The 23,074-nt window shown below is 34.7% G+C and overlaps 1 protein-coding gene across 1 annotated transcript; it reads left to right on the top strand.

Moving 5' to 3' along the window:
- The first annotated feature begins 3,544 nt into the window (after nt 1-3,544).
- Nucleotides 3,545-4,780, top strand: LOC141595591 (uncharacterized). Its single transcript, XM_074415558.1, has one exon. It carries the CDS (start codon nt 3,545-3,547, stop codon nt 4,778-4,780), a length of 1,236 nt encoding a protein of 411 aa, XP_074271659.1.
- The last annotated feature ends 18,294 nt before the right edge of the window (nt 4,781-23,074 follow it).

Below are 23,074 nucleotides of genomic sequence, written 5' to 3'. Positions count from 1 at the left end.
TATATATATATATATATATATATATATATATATATATATATATATATATATATATATATATATATATATATATATATAAATGCATGTGATGTTATGGCGATTTGGCAATGCATGTAACATATAAAGAAAAATGCAAAGCAATAAATAAATTTCTTAGTATGGCCTTCCTAAAATAGAAAATCTAATACTCTTTTACAAATTCTGAAACCAACTCCAATGGTCCCTTGAATTCAAGTGACACGCCTCCCAAGGAAACACCGTCTTGATCGAAACTCCTTTCCGAATGGCTCCGTCTTTAGGAAACTCCGGAATTACAAAATAATAATAAAAATATATAGCTATTCCTATTATACATTTGTAATAAAAATTTAAATCTATTAAATTACAAGACGCTGATGCGAGATCACATTAAAATTACAATCGAATCGATATTCTCTTTCATTACGGGTAATACCAATTAAAAAACCATGGCCATACTAAGATAAAATTACATAATTCAAAATTACACAAATTAAAATATGACATTCATCAATGAAATATTCAACATTATAATATATATAAAACATGCTAAATTAACGTGTCAAATCGCCCTACTTAAATCTTATATCGTATATAATCCGGTTTTATGGAAATATGCAATTTTTAACTTATTAAAATCACAAAATAATACTAAAATCTAATTTTAGTCCAAGTTAATCACCCTAACATCTTAGGACTCGAAAATTAGTCATTACTCAATTTTTGACAATAATTCAACTTCATTTAACATTCATGCTCATAATAGACCTTAAAATCATAACCTTTTATGAAATAAATCCAAATAAATTACAATAATTTCAAATTTTGAATTTAAATTTTTGAAAATTCTGGAATAATTCCATGACACTCATAATGTCAAAAATCAAGGTTAAAATTTTCGAAATTATTTCGAGACAAATATAGTTTCTATTTATCGGTTTTATCAAATAAAACATCTAAAGCATATGAAAATTAATCTAATCAATGTTCCAACTTTAGATCTGATATGTGGGATAAAAATGCAACTTAAAATAATTTTCTCATGCCATGTAATTCGTTTTAGCTATTTTTGCTAAAATAGTCACTATTTATGTCATTTTAATACTAAAAATTCATAAATCATGCAAGGTGAATCGTGTTCGTATCAAATTTTACACAGTGAGTAAAACATGCATGTGACAACATGCTAAAATTTAATGGCCTGTTTTGAAGTTTAACTATTTTTAACCATTTTACCTCCATTTATTTCATTTTTATCACATAAAAATCATAAATCATGCAAAATAAATCAAATTTATACGAAATTTCACATACAATAAGTAAAACTAGTATGGGTGCCCAGCTTCGCCTGGGCTACCTTTATTTAGCATTAAATTTTATTATTAATTAACTAAAAACGTTAAAATTGCATAACTCATAAATTTATCATTAATATATTTCTCAATGATACGGAGTATATCTTAAAATTAAAATGAAATAAATTATGAGACAAATTTACTACTCCCGCTATTAATATTTTACTTAAATCGATTTGGTAGTTAATTGTTCATATATACTTTTTTTTGTTCTTAGTATTGTTACTTTTATTACATTCGTTATTACTACTTTTACTTGCACTACTTCAGCCGTAATTATTGTTACTTTCACTACTTACTTGTACATAAATATTGATAATTTTACTACTCACATTGTTACTTCTGTTACTTTCACTACTCTCGCTCGCTGCTAATATTGTTACTTTGATTATATCTAATGTTACTACAATTCTATTCACTACTAACAGAATTACTAATACTATCTAAGCATCCAATGAGTGATTACTATCATATTATTATATCTGATGTTACTTCTAGCACTTTAATAAATATATTACATATATGCATTAAATATATTACATGTATGAGTTAAATTAATCAAATCGGAATAATTATGTAATTTTATATTTTTTTGGAAATCTAGCTTAATTTATTTACATTTTAGTAGTTTCCAAAATATAATATACTTATATTATTATTTTTTATGTTAAAATAATTAACATATTTATATTAATTAATACCATAAGTGGGGCATGTTTATTTAAGGAAAATCACCATATTCCGGTGTTCTCTATATTTATACTTCAACCAAAACTGTATTATATTTACGTTGAAGTCCCTTGATCAGGTCCATTGCACAGTGATATTGATTTAAACTATATAGTATAATTAATTTGTATAGATTTATTTAATTACATTGAAATCCCTTGGTTTCTGGAATTAATATATAGTATTGATTGATTGCATAGATTTTAAATTTAATATCTAATTTATTATGATAATAATTAATATCATAAGTGTGCATCTTTATACTAATTAATTAATTTAAGGAAATTGACCACCTTCTAGTCTTCTATAAATATTTAGGAAAATTACCAAACATCTTCTTTCTTTAGTCTCCTTGAAATTGTCCATCTTAATTAATTATTTTATGTTAAGGAAATAGACCATCTTAATTAATTATTTTATTTTAAGAAAATTGACCATGTTTAGGAAAATTATCAAGCTTCTATATAATTTAATTTTAACCCAAACTATATAATATTTGCATTGCGATCCCTTAATTAGATCCATCACACGGTGCTATTGATTTAAAACTATATAGTATAATTAATTTGTATCACTTTATTTAATTACATTGAAGTCCCTTGGTTTCTGATATGCATGTGAGGTCATATAAAAATTTCAAGGTCAGAAATTAAGTCTAGCTAATTTTAGCATTTTAAATACCATTTTACTCACTAAAATGTAATAAAATCACAAAAAATTATTTAAAATGAGCAAAAGATACCATAAATCATCAAAATGACCTAAATATATTTTAGGACCACGATGTATTACATGCACAAAAAATTTCGTGGCTTTATCCTTATAAATCACAAATTTTAGTTTTAATTAAGTTACATTTAACTCGGAAAAACCAAACCGATTATACATGCAACAACAAAAATCTCTGCTACCACTTGAAAGGATTCATTAACCCCTTAATAAAACTCATTTTAATTAGATCTAAATTAACCATTGATTTAGTCTTTGTGAATCTAGTGTATGAATAACATAAAACAAGAATGAGGAGAAAACGGTTTTCTTATAATGGTGATGAGACGGAAATGGGCACAAGCAAGAATACCTTTCTTTACTTGTTCTTGAGCTCAAAGTAAATGTATGATCCCCTTTGTCCCAATAGTATGAGAACCTCCTTTCAATTGCTCCAAGGTTATCCCAAAATCCTACTAATATTATTAACTAGATAATATAAATAGTTTACCTTAAATTTTAATCTGATAAAATTACTACACACTTAGTAATATGTTTGTGATATTAGATATAACAACAAAACTTATTATATAAACTAATTTATGTATTTTTAGGAGAGAATATGGAAGAATAGAAAATCATCATCTCATAAGAATGAATGAAAATTCTGGCGGATTCAATTCTGGCGGGATCGATGGTGTTCCTCGGATTCCAATGCTCGCCTGCTTTCTCCGATGACTGGTATGGTGAATAGTGTGGTAGCGGATTGGTTTATTGGACAGCCGTGTAAGTGGAATGAGGAATTACTCCGTCAATTTTTATATGAGTTCGAAGTCCGGGAGATTATCAAAATTCCCCTGTGTTCTATTCATGAGGCTGATACACTGGCATGGGCGCACACTAAGAATGGTATCTACACTGTGAAATCGGGATATCACTTTATTCGTGAGCAAAAACGCCTAGAGATCGGTGGTGGGGAGGCTAGCTCGAACTCTGATATTTGGACGAAAATATGGAGAACAAAACTGCCGCCAAAAATTCTAAGTTTCATCTGGAGAGCATGTAAGGGTGCGCTTCCCTGTGGCCTTAATGTCCAAAAACGGGTCTCAGAAGCTGACCCGACATGCCAGCGATGCTTGAAGGATAATGAAACTGAAACTCATGCTTTGTTGGGTTGCCCGTTTGCTTTGAATTTATGGGGAAAGGGTGGAATGGAGGAGATGGTCACCGAGGAGGGGGTCGTTTGTTCCCTTGTTGCGTGGGTGGAGCGTGTTCTGAGGTGCCATAGGGGAGAGGAAGCTTGTAAATGCTTGGTCTTGCTATGGGCGAGCTGGAACTATCGAAACGCGGCTTATCATGGGGTTTTGAGCACGGAACCTATGCTCTTTGTTGAGAAAGCTTTGAGCTTTTGGGTAGCCTGGAAACAGGTCCAACCGTCTGAGGTTTCTAGCCGTCTGGTACAGCAGGAGAGGGTGGCCTGGATACCTCCGAGAAACGGGCAGTGGAAGCTGAATGTTGATGCGGCTGTGTTCGGTGATGCGGGGTGTGGTTTGGGGATGGTTGTTCACGATTACCAGGGAAAGGTGGAGCGTATGGGGGTTCAACAGGTGCGTGATAAATGGTGTCCTGAAGTTGCAGAAGCTATGGCCGCGGAGTTTGGGTTGTTGACGGCTAAACAGATGGGGTTGGATAATGTCGTCCTTGAGTCGGATTGTCTGACGCTGATTACTATGCTTAAGTCGAAGTCCTTCCCGAATAATTACTTTGGTCGGGCTGGGAAAAAGGTCTTGGACTTAGCTAGTTCCTTTAGTTGTATTTGTTTTAATTTCACTCGTAGAGATGGAAATGTTGTAGCGCACGAATTGGCCCACCTAGTACCGCTTGATTTCTCTACGCGATATTGGGTTGGTTCGATTCCGGAGCGTGTGGAACCGTTTGTTGTTGTGGACTCTTTGGCTATTCCTAATTAATGATAATGATATGCATTTCCCTTCAAAAAAAAAGAATGAATGAAAATAAATAATGTATAAGAGAAACTTGTTCTCTTTTTAGGTGGGGTGGTGCTAGTTGGAGGGTGGAACCAAGGCCAATGCATGGCCTTTGCTTTTTGATTTTTCTCTTATCTAAAACATAGGCATGCAAGGCTATATTTTAGGGTTATTATGGTGTCTAGTTTTATAATTGAAATAAACGCCCCATTATCCCCAAAACCTCTTCCATTTTCGGTCCATTTCATAAAATGGAAATCCATTTTATTTTGTCAAATGTCAATTGTCACACACAACATGTCACATGTAGCATTTAATCAAGCAATTAATTATATTAATGCATATTTAATAATTAAATATCATTATATAAATTAATTAAATTACATATTATAAATTATCTAATAATTCATAATAACATGTGTATAAAATGGGTCATGTTAATATAATTCACAATATTTTGTAATTATAATTAATCATTCCTTCTTTTCTTAATTGTTTCATAAACAATAATCAATTTTAGTAATATAACATATTAACTACTAAATTGAATCTTATTTAATCAAATTACAATAAGATATAATTTTCTCTCTTATATATTAATTTGTTCAATTCAAAGATTTAATTAATCTGTATCGTCATACAATCGATTAACTTTATAATTGAGGGAATCGTCCTTTAGGAGTGACCTTAAGGGATCAACTGATCACCACCGTTAAAACGACAGTAATGTCAAACTCTAGTCAGCCAATCATCACCGATTAGTGTTGACCAGTTGACTTATATAAATGAATCATCCCTTTACCTATTCTTATTATGAGTTTTAATAATGTGATCGCACTATTGTCGAGGACACATACTCCAACAGAGAACATTATAGTAAGAATACTAAAGAAAATCATCATGTAAGACTATGAATATAATCGTGTTTCAAACTTAATTTTAAAGTAAATTCAAAAGTATGGATATCCGCATCCGATCCGATTATTTTGGATACCCGAACAATATATATCCGAAACATTTGGTTTGGATATTGGATATCTAACTTCAGGATTTCTAATATGGATATCCGATCCGAACTAGCACTTTGGATCGGATACCCGATACGTACTTGCCCTAATGGAGGTTGTTTGCTTTTGAACTCTACTCATTTTGGTCTGGTTCGAAATTTGAGCTTAAGTACTACATGTGTTTTAATCTCTTGCAATTAGATACTGGGAGAAAAAAAGAAAAAGGAAGGGAGTACCAGGCTGCCACCTAAGACCTCAAACAGTGCAGAAACGCTAACCAACTTCCTTAAATTGATACATAATAATTAGTATAATTCCCGTGCTTATTTTTTAGATTTAATTATAAAGAGACGTTCTAATTGAATTATTTGCCTAAATGAACTCTACTTTTAATTTAATGTTATAATCTACTAAATATAATATTAATAAAAGTTAGAAAAAAGTTTACTATCAGTAAAAGACATTTTAAGTCAAGTTATTTTATTATTATTAAAAATAACACAATAATGCTATATCATTAGATGCAACTAATTTATGGCAATAATAGTACAATTAAGTTAGTTGTATAATCTTATTAAAACGTGTATTGACCATAAAACAAAAATCGGTAAAAACAGTATATTCTACACATCTAAATAGACGATTTACGAATTATTAAAATAATGTTTTCACTTTTTTATTTCTAATAAAAAAAATACATAATTATTTTTACATCCTTAAAAAATAGTCCATATTACTAAAAGAAAGATTTACATAATAAATTAGTGATAGTTTCCGTATTACTGAAGTTTAAATGTAATGGAAATCAAACCTGCACGTCTAGCTTGTAATATTATGTATGTAGAGCCCAAAATTGTGGGATAGTAATAACTTTTAGTTAGATAGATGAGATAGAAAAAGGCGGGCTATTTATAGAGTTCACAACTTACAATCCTTTCAATCTTGTTGTGTCAGTATCCAAAAAGTTAGGCCTAATTGAGAAGAAGTCTTTTTAGGCGGAAAAACTAAGAAATTTTTTATTTTCTTAGTAGTAAGGGAGATGGTGATGGTATTTCATGTTAATCTTTTACAATTGCTGTTAGTATTCCCTATGATATTCTGCTATGTTTAAGATTATTTTTGCAAATTGTTGCATGTAGATTTTGTTTCGGGGTATACCTTTTTAATTCAAGCAATGATTGATTTAATTTGTTTGGTTGACCGAAATCCTTCTTCTTATGGGTCTGATTGCTCTTTTTGTATGATTATGTTTACTTGTTTGTGTATTTCGACCATTTGTTTATTAATTACCTTATTTAGTAAGTTTTCAATAGTGATAATTGTGGCAGTCATATGTACAGAATCAGCTGGCATACCCAGTGTAACACCCCCATTAATCGGAAGGCCTTCCTCAAGGTCATCCTAATTAATGAGAGTGAAACACGACTAGCTTGGTTTCCCAAGGTTGTAGTGCGAACAATAGAAATGGAGGCAATTTAAATAGATAAGTATATAATTAAATTAACTTATTACATATTTGGGGATCCAAATACGATCCCAAATATACAAACCAAAGTTAAAATAAATGGAGTCTAATCATAATGTCAACAACTAAGACAAGCAAAGTGGCAACACGCTAAAGTGAGGACCGCTCCAAAACCTTGAGTCATCCCCTATGAACGTGATACCCACCATACCACTCCTCCCCATATGACCGAAAATATCATATGGTTCACCGCAGATGTTTAAAAACATTTGATGTCAGTCTCAATAATACGAGTGCCTACAATAACATGATTATGCAATATGAAATGCAACATGAATGTGAGTAATACATGTAACCACCAGCCACTACTCCTTCAACACAATACCGGTGACGGCATCGTAACACCGCCCCCAATAGCCGGACCGCAGTCCATAAAAAGATACTAGGGACACACCCACAGTGCCGAGCCCGGGGGCTAACCGAACCCCTGACAAGCGTAGTGACACCACACGAGTCCCTCCATACTCAAGTTATGAGCGTGCACGTCCTTCTTGGAGTAGGCAGCTCCAAGAGGCGACCCAAGCATAAGACGGTCTCCTGACCCGTCTTACGTCGCCTCAACAACCCAACACAATACACCAAAAAACTTCAACCATATCCTCCGACATCTACAAGTAATTAAGTATGCACAATATGCCCAATATGTCTTTCCACACAATTATAAACCATCATATGACAAGAATACACATGTTTACTATCAAACCAACAACTCAACCAATAGTCTTCCCAATTCATGTTACAATGCAACCAAATGATAGTGTGATGCAAATACCACCTACACCTCAACATGAAATGATGAATATCCAACATTAGTATGCACCCAAACCTTAAGTACCGAATTAATCATGTTATAGTGCAATTGTGACATGTATTATGTAATTCATGACAACTAATGGAAATGTAAACAATCATACTACTAAGACCGAGTAGGGAAACCCACCTTTGCAAATCTTCAAGAAATTAGGCAAGCACACTAGAAGGGCTCCTCTTGGAAGTCTTCTCCTACAACAAATAATGAACTAACTATCACAAACATGTTCTACAATATTAATAATAGTAATTAACCCGCTTATTTAACCAAAATCTTAATTAGAAACTTATAAGACAACATCCCCAAAAACAAGGGTTTACTAACAAAATAAAATAAAATGGATAATAAACAATTACAAAGGTAAATAATTGAAAAATGATGAAACTTACTCGGTTTGTGTACTCGGTCGAGTACTCAGCTGTACTCGTCCTTGTGCACTACTAAAAAATACGGGGTATTATAGTCTCCCCCTCTTAAAACGAACTTCGTCCCCGAAGTTCAGAGCCGACTCAACAACCTCTAACATTATACGTCGCGTCCCAATAAAGCCACAAGGGAAAGTCTCTATTACCCGGGACACTTACACACCCGCATACGTCAAGTGAAGTAAAGACTAACAAGACTAACAATCGAAAATTAAGGCGAAGTAAACTAATTAAAAAAAAAATTTGCACTTTGCAAAAGAGGCTCCACCCCTCTAAAAACAAGGTTACGACCCCATAACCGAACTTATACTTGCTGGAAAAGGTAAGAATACCACTCTTTCACAGCTTCCTAGGCTTCCTATGTAGACTCTTCCACTTGGTGATTAGACCATAACACCTTCACCAAAACTGTTTCCCCGTGCCTTGTCTTTCTTACCTTCCGATCTAGGATTTCCTTGAGAGTCTCTACATAATTTAAAGCGTCATCTAACTATATTGTTTCCGCTTCTAGAACATGGGAAGGATCATGTATTTACTTCCGCAATTGAGACACATGAAACACGTTGTGAACTCGCTCAAGTGCCAAGGGAAGTGTTAAAGGGTAGGCCACTTCCCTGACCCTATCCAATATTTCATATGGGTCGATGAACTTTTGGATCAATTTGCCCCTCTTTCCAAACCTCATTAATCCCCTCATAGGAGAAACATTAAGTAGAACCTTATCTCTCACCGCGAACTCGATATCGCGTCTCCTCAAATTGGCATAACGCTTTTGTCTATCTTGAGCCGCTCTCATTTTTTCAAGATCACATGCACTTGGTCTATCATATCTTGGATCATTAGGGGTCCCAATATGATGGCTTCGGTACAATCATCCCAACATATTGGGCTTCGACATTTCGTTCCATATAAGACCTCAAACAGGGCCATGTCAATGCTTTTATGGTAGCTATTGTTGTTGGAAAATTCAATCAGGTTCAGTCTTTCATATTAAGTACCTCCGAACTCCATGACACAAGCTCTAAACATGTACTCCTAAGTTCCTTTGCCGAATGAAACGTCGTACTCATCTTCAATTGAGTATCCATGGAATTTTGTAATTCTTGCCAAAATCTAGAGAAGAATCTAGAATCTCGATCAGACAGAATGTCCTTTAGTATCTCATGCAACTTGATCACATTCTTTCGGTAGCTAACTCTACCTTGCTCTAAGTATCATTTATTGGCACAAAGTGAGCCGACTTGGTAAGCCTATCCACAATAATCCAAATCATGTTGTTACCTTTTTGGGTCCTAGGTAGTCCTATAATAAAGTCCATTGATATCGACTTTCATTTCCATTCCGGCACATCAAAAGGTTGAACATTCCCATGTGATCTCTCGTGCTCCCCTTTCACTCTTTGATAAGTCAAACACCTTGCCACAAATTCCGCTACTTCTTTCGTCATACCCGGCCACCAAAATGTCTTCTTGAGATCTTTATACAACTTATCACCACAAGGGTACACCAAGTAAGGTGTATTATGGGCTTCATCCATAATCCTCTTCTAAAGTTCATCATCATTGGGTATACACCATCTTCCTTTAAATCTAAGGCTATCATCCACATGCTCAAATCTTGATGTTTCATTCCTCCCCAAAGCTCAAATCTTGAATCTTGGGATCATACACTTGTTTCTCCTAGATTTCATCATACAATTTGGGCTCCAAAGCCAAGTCACTAATAGCCTCCCCTTTTCGGATCACATGAATACCTATCTTTCTCACTTCTTCCTTTAACCTCATCATGGATAAAGCGGTACACAAAGAGTGAATCGACTTTCTACTTAAAGCATCGGCCACTAAATTAGCCTTCCCTTCATGGTACACAATCTCCATGTCGTAATCTTCAATAAGTTCTATCCATCTTTTTTGCCTCATGTTCAACTCATTTTGGGTGTAAACGTACTTCAAACTTTATGATCGGAAAATACCTTGAAGGTCACTCCAAAAAGGTAATTGTAACACACCCATATACAAAAGTGTCTTACCAAGGACCACCTTAGCACATAGAGGTACTACCATCTCGGTTGCCCCAGGTAAAGTATATCAAATGGACCATCAAAGAACATTTATTAAAAATACAAAACCGTTTAATCAAATACAACCTAATATCAAACCAAAAACTGTTTAAAACTCCGAAAACAAACCAAAAAGAAAACTAATGTTAAATTTACACTGGAAGCTAGCTAAGTGAAAGGTGATGCCTCCACCCCATCCATAACCCGCGAGTTACATCCACATCCAATATCTGCTAAACCAACTGCTCACCATCCTCGAATGGACCACCACAGTTTGAAAACAATAAACGGGGTCAGTCAACTTCATAACCAAAATAAGAACTCACAACAATGTAATCCAATGCACACAATAACCAATCAACCCTCCAAACTCCATCAATCATCAGTAATAGACTACACACCGAAATGTGTAGTCGTGTCAGGTTACACATCGCAATAGTAACCCACACCGCTAGTGGGGGACCACAACCTTGCCCACCAAATCTCTGCTCATCGCAACGATTGAACCCAAATCATTAATGTGCACATCCTCTTGTGACGGGAGCCACAAGGAGTGAACATGGAGTTGGAACCATCTCTCGAAAAATGGTCCCATAACAACAACCAATCAGCACTACAATCTCAATTCACAATAATAGCAATGTCAACCAATAAATTAATATCACATCCTTTAATCAATTACACAATCAACTGAGTAGGGAAACCCTACCTTATCACGATCCAAGAAAGGCACAGCAAAATCACGCTAGAACGCCTCCTCTACGAAGTCCCCACCTAATATGATATCATACAATCAATAACCACACATAATAAGGCTAATCACCCGAATTCCCCCCAATCCCAATTAAGGTTCGTAAATCTATAACTAAAATATATAAATGACAAAGGGTAAAATACTTACTGATTGAATCGACGCGGAAAAATGATAGAAAACCCCCAAATTCACGAACCCTAGCCATGGAAATGATGAAGATAGTTGGCGAGCAATGTTACATAGTTTAGAGTTTAAGAAAAGTGAATAAGAACTGGTTATAAAATGATTAAACCGATAACACGACTTATATATACTTCTCCAACTATTTTAATTAAAACCGCGGAAATTAACTCCTCGGGCCAGGTACTTTTCGGATGAGTACACCTAACTCGGTCGAGTTCATCATAACTCGGTTGAGTTCACCCAAAACAGTAACATGTATAAAAGCACTCGACAACTTACACGACCGAGTATGGAGTACTCGACCGAGTAACCTGAGACCAGAAAACCGTAGTATTACAGTCTTCCCTCATTAAAACGAATTTCGTCCCCGAAGTTCCTACAATACCTGATACAACATGCAAATACAACCTACTAACCATGCAACTCGAAAGAACACCGAACTCAAAGACACTAACCACGCACCCAACCATAACCAATTATGTTCACACAAACCGAAACACAACCATATCGACCTCAAAACTATCCCAAAACACATGCGATCATCTCCTACCCCCCTTAAAAGACAAAGGTTACGACCCCGTAACCAAACATACCTGCTCAAAAAGATGTGGGTAGTGTTCCCTCATTGCCTCGTCCGGCTCCCAAGTGGCTTCTTCCACATTGTGATTAGAGGCGGATTTACAGGGGGTGATGGGGGTGAAACCTCACCCCCAGTATTTAAAAAAAAAAAGAAAAAAATTAAAAGAGGTTAGAAAAGAAAAAGAAAGATTCAGAAACAACATCAAGTTTCCTGTTGCTGGCAGAGATGAACGATGGATCCACGACTCTTAAGTTGTTTGAATCAATGACTGAATTCAGGGAAGCATGAGGAGAATGCGAGAAGATGAAGAAAGGGAGATGATAGGAGGATTTCTAGGGTTGCCTTGTTTATTCGACTTCCTGAGTTTTGTTATTGTAATAATTGGGATTTAGATAAGATTTCCTATCTTATCTTTGTTGCTTTGTTGTTTGGTCCATGAGCTAGGGGTTTGGGCCGTTATTAGATAGTGATGGGCTGGGTATGCTCTCTTGTAGTCTTGGAGCAACAATCCGTCTTATACATGGTATCGATCTTGTAACGATCTTTTGATTCATTTATATAATTCTTACCTTTACCAAAAAAAATTGAGAAGAAAAAGAATTAATGAGCAACTATAATTAACAATTGGAGTATATATTAGCACAAATTTTAGAATAAGACGGTCTTATGGCAAGACATCATTTTCTATAAAATTTCGTTCATTTTTTTACTATCAATTAAAGAGTATTTTTTGTACAAATGAATCGCCTTATAATGTGAGACCAACACAATATACTGGGTTGAAGTTGTGAAAATTTGGAATTTTTAATTTCTCTGTGTTTAGTACTAGATAGTTTTCAACGTGAGCGAAACTCGAAAGAACTCGATGTATTTTATTGCCCCCACACCTTTAGCTTAAATTTTATTTTAGTATAAATTTTATTAAACACCCCTATTACATCGATCCTAGATTCGCCACTGGGTGCAAGTGCTATGTGTCAAACATATCTATAAGAAATTTAACTTTTTGTTTTTTAAACAACTATCAATTATATTATTTTTCTACAATGATGTTTAATAAATTACCTGTAAATAAAATAGGTTGAACTTTCTTAATTTTTTTTTTTTGAGGTTTAACTTCAAAGTATTTAAAAGATAACATATAAAATATTTAACTAAAAGTAATATTTAGTTAGTCATAATCAATATTTTATACTTGACGCATACATATTTAATTGAATATATTCAAGAAAAATGTAACGTGTTTTCTACTTTTTTCATGGCGTTTATAATACTATATTACTTAATAATCATTACTTTTTTTTTATTATTTTAATTTACTCGCGATCAATGTATTACTGTGTACATACATACTCCTTATCAGACTATTTAAACCTATCAAAATCTCACATGTATTCAATTTCTCGCAATATAACTTTTTTCATTCTCACGCTATAAAAATTTATCTCTTAGTAGTTTTCTTTAAGTTCTATTTTTAATATATACAATGACTCTCCCAAATATATTTTTCTTACCGGATTTAATGGTCTAAGTTTTATAATTGTTTCAAAAAAAATTTTTACGTAAATGTAAAATATAAAAATATTTCAATAAATATAATCAAAATTATACTCAGTTGAAAGCATTTTTTGCAATGAACGTAATTATTTACATTTTACAATTTTTATCAAAATATTTTTTTACTAAATTTAGAATCAAATTACCGTAATTTTTTTATGTAATTTTATAATAAATTTATTAAACTATAATTAATATTTTGCTGAGATTTATACAGCATTTATTATGCTAATATTAAATAATTAGCTGTAATTAATGCTTGTCATTAAGGCTATATAGGACATGTGGTGATGTGGCATCCACAGCGTTTCAACCCAGTTTTATATATATATATACTCAGAATTATCCAATTTAATAAACTCATTCTTTCATGCCCATTTTAAACCCAGTGCATAATTATAAGGGATTGGATATGTAATAGCTGGATGGAATGCGTAAATATTGAAGATTAATTAATTTGTACAAAATATAATTTAAAATACTAATCAATATAACCTAATATAAGTTATACGCAGAATATAAATAGTGTGATAAAATTATAAATATTCAAAAGTTTATTTGTAAACTATGTTAAAGGTTGTATTAGATCTACACTTATTGCTCTCACACTTTAGCAACAATTTTTTCGTCATTGATAAGTGTGGTTTATTTTAAAAAAATAATAATAAGGAAATGACTAAAATGGAATTACATTGAATATAATTATCGAAAACGGGTCAAATATAAAGTTGACTTTTGAAGTCGCTAACTAAGCCAACGACTGATTGGGTCTATAACTCTTATTGAGTTGTGTTTAACATATTATGGGCTAAAGTTAAATAAAGTCAGTAGTCCAACTGCCCAATATAATCCATATATATTCACCCCACCCAAATTAAACCCTGCCCACCTTAAACTATACTCCGTCTCCAACCTCTCACTCTCAGTCATCCATCTCTCTTTTAAAAAAATCCAAATTAAACTCATCTCACTATAACTCATAAGTCATAACCCTTATAAGTCATAACCCTTATCATCTCCCTCAAATCTGCGTTTTCATGTCATTAAACTCATCACCCTCAATGATCAATATTTATAAACCATGATTTTCCCTTTGATTTTGTTTATCGATCAACATGCAATTGATTATTACGAGCCTAAGATTCATCTTCTTATTTTTCTTTTTAAGTTGGGTACCGATATCAACTAATGAAGTAATTTAGAAAGCAAGTATGTACATAACAGCATTTATTTGGCTTTAAATTCTTGCTATTTTATCAAAGTTTTAATTTTATTTTTTTTTGGAAATTGTCTTTTTTAATGGAAAAGTAAGTGAATTCAGTATAACAATGTTTTGATTTATTCACTGATTTCGCGAATACCCCACAAAAGTTCTTGAACTTTTTCCCTCTTTATTTAAATTCCTCACCAAAATATTTTTTTAGCATTAATAATTATTGTTTTGTATAGTCTGTATGTTTGTAATTGCATAGTTTTATTACATAGAAATGAAAATGAACAGCGGTAGAAAATCAGAAAAATGCTAAAGAGATAGTAATTAATAATGGAAGGAGGAGAGAGGATAATTAATTCACCTCATAGAACGTGGGTGCTCTTGAAATGGATTAATTTTTAACTCCCTAAAAATCAGGGACCAATAGGATAGTAATTAACTAGCGTTATACTAGGTAGATACTCTCTCCTATTCATACAAAAGCTGACACTTACCTAAAATGGACGATCTACACCAAGGGTAACATACTATCTCACACTTAAACCCACAAGTACATGGCCCACCTATTTTTTCCTCTTTACCCTTACTTTTACGCCTTTTCTTAAATATTCCATTTTTTCTCATGTTACCTTTGGTGTAGATCGGAGGGAGTATATATAGAAGTGAGATGATATTATATTCGTCTTAATTTTAAGACGACACTATTTGTCACGATATTAAGGGGGCGTTTGGTTCACACGTGGATATGAGTTTGGAATCAGAAATCATACCCGGGTGGTGTGGTTTTGGAACTTGATTCCTCATATCTTGTGTTTGTTTCAATTTTGGGTGGAATTGGGTTGAAATTGATCAAAGTTAAAAAAAATCTAAATACGACATTAATAATAATTATTTTTTATATTGAAAATCATGAAAATTAAGATTTGATCAAATAAATGAAAAAAAAAATTGAAAATGCTTCATATTGGTTCTTTTCATGGTTTTTGGTTTTATTATTTGATACACATGAGTATCAATCTCATACTTACCTCCTTTGGTATGAGAAACTCATAATTCATGAGTATGAGGTATGGGTATGAAATCCCATTTTTTGTCAAACAAACACCTAGTTTGAGTTTGACTCATTCAAAAGTCATACATCATACCTTTATGAGTTGAAAAAAAACACACATAAATAGGTGAATTATAAATTCCCATAAATTGGAAAAATGAGGTTGTTTGGTTGCCCAAAATCACATGATTTTAATTTTCCCATACATTGTAAACTCCTTACATAATGGAGGATTTTAATTACCTAACTCCCCTAGGTAGTAGTAAACTCGCACATTAATTTAATTCCCGTATGTCAACCAAACGTTTTTTGAGCAATTCACGTGAATTGATCAATTCATGTGTTTTTTAAATTCATGGGAGTTTTATTCCTTTATGGCAACCAAACGATGCCTAAAAATTATGTAGTAGTAAACCCCTACAAAGTACTAACATAAATTTCGTTATTATTTTGTAGCCAGTTTTACAATGTTTTTTTAAAACGATTTGCAATAAGTTTATTCTTATTAAAAATATGTTCACATAGGATTGGTCTTGCACAAACCTAGGAGGGATAAAGATGTTCAATTGCTTTGCTACTTTCAGCGGAAGAAAAAAAAAAGAAAAAAAAAACTATTATAGTAAAGCCACTGAATAGCTGACCAGTTACATTTAGAAAAAATGATTTCAGCCTAAGTCGCTCAATGGTTGAGCTACTTTACTACTAAAAATATTTTTCCTCAATTTTGCAAAGATTAAATGGCACTATGATCATTGAGTTATACCAAAGCAGTTATGTGATTCAAAGGTTTAAACTAACAATCCGTCTTGCTTGTGACGGAGATACCAGTCGCAAGCTTGCAACGGGGCAGATAGTGCCGTTTTAATGTTAAGTGGGTCGACAAGTTGTACTGTGCGCAAATAGTGAGGGCTGACTATTTTACTGTGTGTGAATTAATTGTTGGCATTAAACAAATAATCCCCCCCCCCCTCCCCCGCTCCCAATGTACCTAATTTACCGCCAAGCATTATTGTTAACCTAATCTCTCTAAACTCTTTCACATTCCTCAGTCTCATCTTCCCCCCCCCCCCCCCCCTTTTCTCTCCACATTCAAAATTCTCTGAAAAAAACTTTCATATGCCTCATTTTCTTTCCGATCCTTCATAATTAGCCAAAAAATTACAAAACATTATCAATAAGGATGGTAACAAAACGGCAAGCACTTAAGAAAAACACAAGATCCGCAAGGGCGGGTGATGATGTCGGTGGAGGTATGTATTTCCATTGATATTATTTCTATTTATTTTTGTAATGGTTTTGATTATAGTTCTGTGGTTTAATAATTGAGACATGCAAATGATCCATGTGGAAAGATTGTTTGATTATGGTGGTTTTGCTATATGTAAAAAAATTTTATTATCTTGTAGTTTTCTGATTGTATGTCAATGTTGCTTTTGTTGTCATTTTGTTTAAGGGACGGATGGAGAGGCGATAGCTGTCAACCCGTCGAAACCTTCAACTGCTCGAGGAAGGAAGAAAGTTGTGGCAGGGATGTCGGGGAAAGGAAAAGGCAAGGTAAGGCAGTGGAGGATGAAGTCGATGAGAGTGATGTGGCTGACGAAGGTACAGATGAGGAGGCGATAGGTCTAAGTAAAGGTAAGAGGAACAAGGTGACATTCATTTTAGGGAGTGCAAAAGGTAAGGGCAGGGGAAAGGCAGTGGAGGAAGAGGACGAAGCAGATGAACATGAAGACGATATTGAGACAGATGTGGAGGGCGGAGACGTCGTTGAGACAGGCAAGTTCTCTGTTTATCGAGTTGTTTTATTAGTGTTGCTGATTTTTTGTCATGATCCTAATACTCTTGTTTTTGTCTACAAAATATAGACGTTGTTGATGAAGCTGTGAAGATGACGGTAAACATTGGGAAAAGCGCACTGAAAAAGAAAGTTGTTGCAAAGCCAACGGAGGTAACAAGAGGTAATGTGTTGACATTTTCTGTGAATTTGTCGACATTGTTTACATTGTTGTTGAACTGGTTACAAGTTATATTTCAAAATAATAACTACAAATAAAAGGGCAACATATTCAGTAAAGTTGTTGACATGGTTCAGAAATGTAAAAAGATGTAACCATTGGTTGTGCAAATGGCATATTATCTGTGTTTTGTCATGGATTATGGGAATGTTATGTTTTGTATTGGATTATGTGAATGTTTTGTAATAAGGTGACCATTTTTAGTGTGAATGTTATGGGAATGAGGTAATGACAAAGATAGTTATCTTGTACACACTTTCTACACTATTTTGTTTAAATTTTGCAGATCGTCCACTGGAGCCAAAGGCCTTGAAAATGATTCAGTGTAGGATGGAGGTTGGTGAAGGATCAAAGAAACGATAGGAAGCTGAATCTTCTATGGTGCTGGCAAAGTGAGTCAATCTTTTATGAGCTGAATCTTCTTGTGTATTTGTAAGGTGTTGTTAATGAAATTGGTATGTAGGTAATGTTATTTGTAACCATATTCGGTGTCATTGTTGTGTTGATTAAAAGGCCACCAAATAGACTTAAAATGATGACAAGTGGTGTAAATTTGATTTATTTTTTTATGTGTCTTCACTTCTTGGGGGACCAATTTGGAGTGAATTGTAGTGTGAGTTAAAGGGTGTCAAAGTGACGTTAATTTGTTGGCATCTTGGTGTGTGTCATACTCCTGTAATGTTTTCATTTTTTTTAAGAAAGTATCTACGTTATATCATTAACAAAAATGTTCGAAATGGTGACAAATGTTGACATATTGGTATGTGTTTGTCAATTTTTTTATATTTTGGTATGTGTTTTTAATGTTCCTATTTTTTTAAGAGAGTATTTAGGGTACAATATTGACAAAAGTCTTGAAAGTGGTGACAAGTTTTAAGAAATTTGGTGTACTTTTGTATGTTTGTACAGTAATTAGGTGTTCAAATGTCAGTCAATTGTAATGAAATTAAAAGGGTGACAAAGTGGGGTATATTTATTGAGATTTTGGTATGTGTGTTATTCTTTTAATGTCCTCATTTTTTTATTCAGAGAGTATGTAGCTTACATTATTAACAACATTGTTCAAAATGGTGACAAGTTTGGGGAAATTTAGTGTATTTTTTGATGTGTCTTAACTTATTGGGTAACAAATTCTGAGATGTTTGTAGTGATATAGAAGGGTGACAAAGTGGGCTAAATTTGTTGTCATTTTGGTATGTGGCTTGCTCTTTTAATGTTGTCATTCTGATTTAAGAGAGTGGTAGCTTACATTATTAACAAAGTTGTTCAAAATGGTGTTAAGTTTGGGGAAATTTGGTATATTTTTTGGTGTGTCTTGACTTGTTGGGTAACCAATTTTGAGATGTTTGTAGTGATATTTAAGTGTGAAAAGTGCGCTAAATTTGTTGTCATTTTGGTATGTGGGTTGATGTTTTAATGTTCTCATTGTGATTACGAAAGTATGTAGGTGCCAATATTAAGGAAATTGTTTAAATTGTGTGACAATGTTCTCATATAACTTAAATTGTTCTCATTTTGGTGTAATTTTGTATGTGTCATATTAACATGTGGTGGTAAAAATATTTGTCATAAGAAAACGAAGGAGGTGGATGGCCATGGATCACTGAGACAGTCGTTCAATTTGATTGGTATGTTAACGGAGTCTCAAAAGGAGGATGTGGAGGACATAGGCTTTGGTGGCCTACTAGAGCTAAAAACGCCTGCGTTTTATTATCAAATGGTTGATTGATTGCTACGTAAATATCATCCTAGTTCCCGGATGTTCCTCTTTAATAGGCACGTCCAATTTGTCCTAACGAAGCACGATGTCTACGATGCCTTCATGTTACCTTGTACTGAAAAAGCGATAGATGAGAAGACTTATCAGGATTTGGCCAAAATTTGGCGTCACCGTTTCAAGTTGTACAAAAACGATGAGTTGTCATTTGAGGCTGTTAGGCGGGAGATGTTGGGGCTGCCTGGTGGAGGGGCTGATTTGAAAAAGTTGTTTGTGGTGTTTTCTATGGGGACATTCTTGGCACCTACTGTGCACAACCGTATCGACTTTCGCCCGGTGAAAGCTGTGGAGGATGTGGACGGCATTGCTCAGTTTGATTGGTGTTCGTTGGTGCTACTCCGTCTGAACAAGGCAGTGGATTCGTGGAGGACACACGACACCAGGAACGTTGGCGGTTGTTTGATGTTCCTGCAGATGATGTACTTCCACCGCTTGACGTGGTGGGGGCGAGCCGAAGAAGACGGGTCTACCACTGCTCCAACATTAGACTTATGAGCGGTTGAAGGAGAGAATGGCCTAGGAAGTCGCAGCATACCTCCACCATCAAGGATTCGGGATTGGCATTTGGGAGCTTCAGACGTATCCGGTATCAAGGCATCAGGCAAAAAGGCTTTACCGTAGGCCAACTGAAAATGAACCAGCTTCGAGGAACCCTCCACTGCGGTTTGTCCACCTACCACTACCAGACGGAGTTCCAACTGATGAGGAGTTGCAGGCCTCGTTCTATGATGTACGGTACTCTCTACACCTTTGGCAGCTTTGTTACCATATTGTTTATAGATTTCTCTGTAGTGTTTATCAGTTAGATCAATATGTGACCATTTATAACCACTGCTGACATTCTTGAATTTTGTATAGGTCTGCGTCCGTAATTGGATGACGACAAGGAGGAATCTTTCTGTGGTTAATGTTATGCACAAGAGCCTGATGCGGGAGTTAGGAGCCCATGACGAAGGTGGTGTGGAGCTTCAGTCCAGTGAGATGAGTAGTGGAGCTTTAGGCTCACAATCACAGGGATCCTTCACGCAGGCGTTGGCCAATCCAGAGTTTGTTGCAGCCTGGAATGTTATCGGAGAAAAGTTGGATGCCTTGATTGATGTGGAAATGGTGCATCCACCGTCCTTTTCACTTGGCGTAGATGACATTGGCGTTCCAAGTCAGATGGTGACCCAGGCTAACACTCGCAGCAGCAGGAGGAAGACTACTGCACAGACTAAGTAGTGATGTTTATGTCCTTGGGTTTGGTTTATTTTGGAGATCCTGTATGGCCTCATTTTAGGTATTATTTATGGCCTTGTATTTTGGACATGTTCGGTTTATTAGTTTGTAAATGTGGTGACTAACTTTTATTTTGGACGTCTGGTATCTCCGTCACAAACAAGTAAGATGGATTGATGTTGGTTATTGGCCCGTCGTTAGACCTGGCAAACAAATCAGGTCGTGTCGTGTTCGTGTCAACATTAAACGGGTCATCACCACCCCAACCCTAACCCGACCCAATTACATAAACGGGTCATTTGTCTCAACCCTAACCCAACCCATTTAATTTTTCCATAACCCAACCCGACCTGTTTAACCCGTTTATCTTTTAGCAGATCATTTTTAACCCATTTAACCAATTTAACCCAATAAACTAATAAACTAAATTAAGCTTTATAGCCCTATTATGCCAAAAATGATGAATGAAATTGCATATTTTTAAGTTGTTTGTTTGAATTATTGATTCAATCCAAATATATTATGACACTTTTAAATAAACGGGTTATTCGTGTCGGGTTCGTGTCAAAAGAGCTCAACCCTAACCCGACCTATTTATATTTCGTGTCGTGTCCGTGTCGACCCAATTACTTAAATGGGTCACAAAGTCCTAACCCTAACCCACTAACTTCGTGTCGGGTTCGTGTCGTGTTTTCGTGTCGTGTCAATAATTGCCACCTCTACCCGTCGTCTTTGGGCTTGTTATTAGAACATGTTATGTGAAGTTTATGATGGTAAAAATGTGTGTTGTTATAAGACATATGATAACATATTGATCAGTAATGGCAACATAACAGCTGAAAGCTTAATGACATATACATGAGCATGTTGTCAAATATTCACAAATTTCCCTATTATGTTATCAGTTTCTATAGGTCAACATTGAATACATGTTCACATGTTTCGCCATTATGTTAGCACATAAAAGAAGACCACAACTTATTTAGTGGTGGTCAGGAGGCCACCAAATGACCTATATTATGCAATGAAAGATGAATGTCCTATGAAATATTTTACACATTAGAATACATATTCCGTGAACATATTTTTCTATTATGTTATCAATTTATATATGGTGACATTTTGGGGAGGAAGAACTTAGATTGATTCATGATTGATTGTCTTCAGTGATATAATGGCAATTCAACTTTGGATATAATGGCAAATGAAATTCAAGTTTGGGTATAATGATGCACATGTTCACATAAATAGACATTATATTACCACTTAAAAGGTGCGTACAAATTGTCCGATGATGGTCATGTAATGACTTATATTTAACGGTTCATTAAAATACATGTCCATCATTCTTAAAACATAATTTCAAAATGACAAATAAGAGACCACATGATTATTAAGCGTGCATAATTGTTACATTTAGCGGTGGTGCGATGTCGCTTGCACAAGGTCAAAATGTTACCATATCCTAATACGTTCACAGGAGCCTCGGAATTGGCGTGTAGGAATCGCCATTCATCGGTCCGTTGTCATTGGATTTCTTCGATTTCTTCTTGTTACCGAGAGACTGTTTCTTCCTTTGGCTCCTGCCTTTTGTCGTACATCGGATAGGATCTAGAATTGCACGCCCTTCGCTTGTTTAAGTGTCCTGGTCGGCATCCATTGCAAGCTTTTGAAGTAGAGAGATTACTTCAGCATTGGCCGTAACATAGAAGTTCTCCACAATGGCCTTTGCTTCCCCGACGTTCTGGCTCTTTGTTATCAGATTGTTGACATTTGTAAGCATTAAACGTCGCCAATTGATGGCCTCGTTTGCAGCACTTCGGCGCATGTCGGATGGGAGTAAACGGTTCCACACCTCAGTCTTTGCAAATTTAGTCCACCGCCTTAGAATGTAAGCGGACGGGATTTCCTAGACATAATGCATGTGGAGGACGCGTATGATGTGACTGCATATCATGCCTATCACTTTGATACTTCCGGCAAGTGCAGTCAGTTAGATGGTTCACACAATCATAAGTCACATGATGGGATGATCCCTCATTGCCACTAGTGTGCACCCTATAAAATAAAGTCTAGTCTTCCGATTGGACAATAGCTGCCC

The sequence above is a fragment of the Silene latifolia genome, chromosome 8 (assembly GCF_048544455.1).
Source record: "Silene latifolia isolate original U9 population chromosome 8, ASM4854445v1, whole genome shotgun sequence".
In the NCBI taxonomy this organism is placed as follows: Eukaryota; Viridiplantae; Streptophyta; class Magnoliopsida; order Caryophyllales; family Caryophyllaceae; genus Silene; species Silene latifolia.
The sequence above is the reverse complement of the archived record's forward strand: the minus strand, read 5'-3'. Positions and strand labels throughout refer to the sequence as shown.

Excerpts from the sequence above, each read along its gene's own strand:
- LOC141595591 (XM_074415558.1), top strand. The coding sequence starts at position 3,545 with ATGACTGGTATGGTGAATAGTGTGGTAGCGGATTGGTTTATTGGACAG.